We start from the raw sequence: 6,447 nt of genomic DNA, 5'->3' as shown, positions 1-6,447 counted from the left end.
GGGACGGGGCTGGCGTGCCGCGGGAGGGAGGGTTTGTTGTGTTTTGCCTTCCCTCCCTTTTTTAGGTAAAAATGCGCGGGCTCTGCCTGGGGTGGGGCCCGAGAGGCGATCCGACGGCCGCCAGCAGGAGGGGCAATCCCAGTTCTGAGTGCGGACTGGGAGGAGAACTCACTGAGGGCAGCTCTGTGGAGAAAGACTTGGGTGTCCTGATGGATGAAAAGCCGGACATAAGCCCGGAGTGTGTGCTCGTAGCCCAGAGAGACGACAGTATCCTGGGCTGCATCAGAAGGGGAGTAGGCAACGTGAAGAGGATGGGAATCATCCCCCTCCGCTCTGCCCTCCTGAGGCCACACCTGGAGTACTGCATCCAGGCCTGGGCCCCCAGCACGAGAAAGACGTGGAGCTATTAGAGCGGGTCCAGAGGAGAGCATGAAGATGCTCAAAGGCCTGGAGCGCCTCTCCTGTGAGCTCCTTTGAGCTCCCTTCCAACCCAAACCATTCTGTGATTCTATGAAATGGAAGCAGAGATCTGTTTCTGGCCCTTTTTCTGTGGCACTTTATCATTCATGGACAAAGGAAATCAACGCACTGAAGAAGTAGAGAGCTCATGAAGCATTACCTTTATCAGTCTTCCCGACTAAGAACTGCACAATACCGTGACCTGGGAAGCCTTTGATTAATACACGAGTGAATTGTTTGTAAGTTGCACTATCATTTTGAGCTTTCTTACCTGACTGTGCAGATCCTCCTTACATGAAGTAGAATCATAGAATTACCCAGGTTGGAAAAGACCTTGAAGATCATCAAGTCCAACCGCAGCCTAACCAGTAGCCTATCTCTAAAAACCCTCTGCTAAATCATATCCCTGAGTACCACATCCAAACGGCTCTTGAACACATCCAGAGATGGCAATTCAACCACCTCCCTGGGGAGCCCATTCCAGTACCTAACCACCCTTTCTGTAAAGAAGTTCTTCCTAATATCCAACCTAAACTTGCCCTAAGTAATCCAGATTATATTGCTCTCCATTGCTATTTACTGTACTCCTGCTTATCTGACAGTTCAGAGCCCTGTAACCAAAAGCTACATAAATGTACAACTGCTCTACGTGGGCAGAGTTCCTAACAGCAGGGGCTGACATTGCTTCTCTCTTTTCTCATATAGCTGTAGCAATGGATTGCTTCTGTTGTGATCCAAGTGAAACTGTAATTCTGAGTATTTCGTAACATCATTTGTAGGAATAAATAAGATGAATCATGTCAAAGATTTGCAACTGTTTGCTCAGGTGCAAACCCCAGAATGCAAGGTAAGGACTGAAAGTTTAATCGAAGGGCTTTGATTCTTTTTGCCAACCGCAGCTGCTGTGTCAGCTACACTTGCACAATAAAGATTGCACAATTCCCTTTCCCCTTTTGCAGTGGATTTCTTACGTGTTTTTCAAAGACAGCACTGAGGTCAAATTCCAGTACCATTGTTAATGGGTTAGCAGTTTTCCCCATATAAATCACTACACAGAGAAAAGACGGCATGAGTAACTAGTCTCCCTCACTGAAGACTCAGCACCGTGTTCTTCTAAGTTGCATACAGTAACATCTTCAGCAAGATGCATTTTTCACAACATTCATATTTCACATCCTGTTTACTCACAGAATTCCTCAGCCACTTCATTAAAGTTACTGCTTCAGCTACCTGCAGGTATTCTGAGCAGTGCAGTTACTTACCTTGAGTTCAGACTATTTTCTTTGTGAAAGACCCAAGACAGCTGTGGGGTTTGAAATTATTTTTTATATATGTGTTTATAGCTGGGAAGCTCCCTGTTGTCTCTTATTAACTCTACGTGTTCCTTTCCATCTCCTTTTTTTTTTGTCCTTCCAACTTTTCATCCTACCTTCTCAATTTTCTCCTTCTAGAAAGGAGCTCTTATCTTGGTTGAGGACAAACAGGAAAAAAAACAACCCAACAACCAAAGATACAGGTATTGCAAAATAAAGTGTTTTAATTAAAAGCCTGAGTACAGTAATTCACACTGACCGAAACCTTACAAGCCTCTGCGTAAGAAGTTACTATGGCAGACATTCCCCAGCCTCTACCTGGAAGTACCATCAGCTTTGATCAATCCTTTCCTTCTGCTTGCTCCCACCATCATCCCTTTGCTCTGTTTGCAGGGATGGGATCAGAAGGCCTGGTCTGCTACGCACTCACCTCTGCCATGAGCTCCTCCTAAAGCTCTTCTGCTGAGTGCCAGGAGACAACCAGCATCTTTATTTGATTAAGCAGGTACTCGACAGGCATTGAGTACTTTAGTGATTACTGAATTAGGTACTAAGCTACAACATGTCCCAGAATGCATGCAACATATTGCAAGCATTTTCAAAATATAACCAAATATTACCTGCTTGCGAGGTGTGAGATACACTGCATAACCTTACAAAAGATGCACAAAGACTCGGGGGAAAGGGTGAAGTATGTAAATAACTTATTCGTCAGGGTCAGCAAAACCATACTTGTCTGGCATTAGAACTTCACGCCGAGTTGTACGTAGAGTTCTCTTCCCCCCAGATGCAAATGCAGGACCTTGAGGGCTTTTACCCAGAACATATGAAAACATCAGTATGAACTTCAGACGTCACTGGTGCAGAGACTTCATAGAACAGGAGGGGTGGGTGATGAGAAGACAGGGGAGGTGGTGCAGCCTTGTCCAATGGAGATATATGGGCTGGCACATGGCTGCAGCTGCAGGGATCCAGGTAAGGTCTGGAGTTCTGCACAAAAGCCTTTGTGTGCTGAGATCCAACTTGAGAACTTTTACAGAGTCAGAGAAAAAGTAAAGACAGTCTATCAGCAGTAATCTATAAAATGAGAACTGCAGCTGAAGAGGTATTTCAAAATAACATTTAATATTATTATTTAGAATTACATTCAAATGTAGCATTGAATACAATTAGCCATTATTTAGTGCTCCGTATTTAAAGTTCTGCTGTTCTTTGGCAGTTATCTTGGTTGTACCAACTGTAGTTTTCTTCCCATTCAGGAAAAGGAAACCTCTGTGAATATTTCAATACTTTTCCCTCTATGCATCATGCACTGTTGCTATGCTATCTCAAAGCTGAAGTATGAAAAAGAGAAAACTAAGCTTGAAAACAAGCAAAAACTACGTCACACAGCAAAGGCATTTTCTCTCCAGCTCTTGCTACTGAGTTTTAGGCAGAAGTTCATCAGATGTATCTACAGTTAGGTTATACCACTTTGGTAGTACAACCTTCTTCCTTCACATGGATTTAGTTGTGGTACTGTAAGAATTAAAATGGCCCATATAGAAAACGAATACAGTTATGCTGTTAATGATACCTGTAAGCATATTCAGTGTTGAGTCTCTGCCATCCAAGCAAGACTATTTCAACTGAGCCCATTCCTTTTTGTTCAGAACCCTTTTTATAATGATAACAGATGTGCAGGCCACTTAAAGCAGCAATCTGCAGAATCACAGAGCAAAGGCAAAAATACACACAGAAGGCAAGAGAGAAGCAAGTGCTATTTTTGCAGAAGGTAAGATCATCTTAGAGTTCCAAGCAGCTCAGTCACAGATTCAGTTCTTATTGTTTACTGCCACATCCTGGGTGGTAGGACGGTGATGTTTGATCCCATGCGCATCTGAAGCCCTGGCAGATAGAATGGAACATTCTATTTCAAAGGGAAGGATGATAAAACCCTCCCATCTAATGTAGTGCTTTATCACCTTTTGTTAGCGAGTAAACTACATGAAGACACATTTTTAGAGCTTACAGGAGAATGTAAAGCAAAAGGTTTAGTGGCAGAAAGGTGTCTTAGATTTTTTAACGGCAATTCAATAGCATCTCGTTATTTAAAAGAAGTCTTTAAGCATGGAATGCAACCACCAGAAAGCTGAATGTCGAACTACCAAGTCATCCTGAGTATTAGCAATATTACTTAAAAAAAAAAAGTCCTTGAGTTGATGTAAGCAATTAACAAAATTATTTAAAAATATCCTGTTCCAGTTTTCAAGTGATGCTTAAAAAGGATCTTTTTTTTTTTTTTTTCATTTGTGCTTATTCCAACAGCATTAGATTGTTAATAAATTATATGACTAGGAATAACTCACACCCCTGGCGCTACACAATATCACACCTCATTCTATCACTTTCCTTACCCATCAGAATTCACAGAAACTTTAAATTTAGCACGAGCCTGTAATGTTGCCTTCATACAGCATTACAGTATCACAGTTGTAAAGCATGTTGCTTAGCATTTCATTATCTTAGTTTATAATCCAAAGGTGGATTCATACATATGAAGGTAAAAAAAACACTGCTGAGTAACCTTCCATGTTTCTTGTGTGAGTTTTGAAAAGATAAAATAAAATAAAAATCCCTGATCTCAGAACCTAACATTAAACCATTCCTTTGGCACGTCCTTTTTCTCTTTCATTCTTTCTTTTTTTCTTCTTTAATTAGGAAAAAAAACAACCAATAATGATGAAGTCTAACACTCAACCTCGGTTGAGATGTTTCAAGTAACACAAGCACCAGTCTGCAGTTTTACCTTATATATCCATTTATCTGGAGGCAAAGTTGTTTAAATAAAGAAGTGGACAAAGCTTTTCATCATGAAAACTACGATAAACTTCCCTTCCAGAAAAGTCAGCATTGCAAATCCAGTCAGAAAACCCACTAATTAGGAAAACCTCAATGGAGTCCACCTCCTCATGGAAAAAGCGTTCATCTAAGCATTTTCATATACGTGTGGCTATGGTGGTACTTATCCACTAAGTGTCAGAAGTGTCCTTCAGACAAGCAGTTTCACTGTATGGTAGTAGAACTAATCGCTGTCTCTTCCAGGTCCTGAATAGTGGAAGCAGTGCAGACCCAAAAGAAGCTGCACCTTGAACATTATCATAGTCATGGCGCTGTGAATGACATCCCTCCCTCCTCTAATACCTAGGAACAGCCAAATACATTTATTTGTATAAAAAGTGCTCCTTACAAAATGAATTTTCCTTGGAATTAGGCTGTGGGTTTACGGTAATTTGTATTTTTACAGGATTATCTTCATTTAACTGCATTTCATAAGTTGCAAGATCAAAGTTCTTTCACTTAAGAACTGAATTAGAATATTCTTTCATTAGTCAGCTAATTAAAATCAAAAGCCCTCAAAAGTAGTGCAAATTATAAAATGTTACTGCATAGGTTGGTCGCTTACGCATGTACTTGTCTTTTATTTAGGAATCACTAATCCTGAAGAGCGCCCTTATAATACAAAGCTGAAATTACAAACACGGGTAAGTCTGCAGCTCTTTGCGTAGTAAGGCTTATAAAATAGATCTGTCTGAAATTTAAACTGTCTGTTCACAAGTTGCTAAGTTTTAGGATCAGATAAAGGAAGGAGAAATAGAAGGGGGTTTTAACTTCAAGACATGGCTTTTCTGCAGACTGACTGTACACTGACATGCAACATTAACTTCTTCTCAAATTTACTTTCAGACCACAGTTCCAAAAGTAGCATAAAATACTTGAGAAATCACTGGATAAATGGTACAGTTGCTGCTTTCACCAAGTTAAAAATCATCTACCGTTATTTACAAATCTTTTTAATCCTTCACGAGGAAAAGAAGTAGAAGAATACAGTAACAATGGTAAATCACCACTAAGCTGTACATCCTCCTTCCTGCCTCCCCAGAACACAAAGAACCCTGCTTTTTATCACCAGTGGGAAGCTTGAATTATCAAAGTCCATTCCGTAAAAGCAGGAAGAAAACCTAAAATGTAGTTTCAAAATGGGAAAAAAAAGAAGAATCGCAGTAATGTTTTCCCTTTTCCTTTTGGCTGCTTAACCACGCATCTGACATGCAGCCTAACTTTCCATGTTTTCAAGGAAGTCACATTCAACACTCTCTTCAAGCTGCTGCAAGATCTTCATGCTGTTGCCACCAGTGTAGTCCACAGAGAGAGATGCAGAACTATGTGAATTCTGGGCCTCGCTCCCTTTTGTTGTGAACGCACAACACAGAGTCTTGAAGAAGGGCATAAGCTGGGTAATGCTAGATATACTGCGGAAGTTCAAAAGAGGAAACTTGTGGCTTTTGGAAATGCCTTCATCAGTGTTGTTTCTGTCCTGTAAAAATGCAAACCAAGATTTACTTATTGCATTAAGACACAATATCCTACTAAATGGGGCTCATTTGAAGCCTGTATTATACACTTGGTTTTAAACCGAAAGGTCCACAGCCTACAATTCCATCACAATATGAATTGTACAGATGGTACACTGAGTTATTTCTGTATTCAGATTTGAGCTTCTGTTAAGTGAAAGTCCCACAATTTCAGAACACTGGAAATTTGGACAAGCCTTCAGAAGCAGGCATCAGAAACCTGCAGAATGCAGAGGTATCTGATAAATACTGATGACTTCTTCTGTAAGTACTAATACTAA

The 6,447-nt window shown here is 40.7% G+C and overlaps 1 protein-coding gene across 4 annotated transcripts in view; it reads right to left on the bottom strand.

Moving 5' to 3' along the window:
- Positions 1-5,209: 5,209 nt before the first annotated feature.
- The window catches only part of DOP1B (DOP1 leucine zipper like protein B), a 44,374-nt gene continuing 43,136 nt past the window's right edge, over positions 5,210-6,447 (bottom strand). For all 4 annotated transcript variants that reach the window (XM_072330534.1, XM_072330556.1, XM_072330550.1 and 1 more), the window contains exon 37: positions 5,210-6,129. In XM_072330534.1, coding sequence (XP_072186635.1) covers positions 5,869-6,129 — 261 coding nt within the window. In that variant the 3' untranslated portion in view covers positions 5,210-5,868. The remainder of the gene's footprint in view (positions 6,130-6,447) is intronic.

The sequence above is a fragment of the Excalfactoria chinensis genome, chromosome 1, assembly GCF_039878825.1.
Source record: "Excalfactoria chinensis isolate bCotChi1 chromosome 1, bCotChi1.hap2, whole genome shotgun sequence".
In the NCBI taxonomy this organism is placed as follows: Eukaryota; Metazoa; Chordata; class Aves; order Galliformes; family Phasianidae; genus Excalfactoria; species Excalfactoria chinensis.
This window is presented reverse-complemented; position numbering and strand designations above follow the sequence as displayed.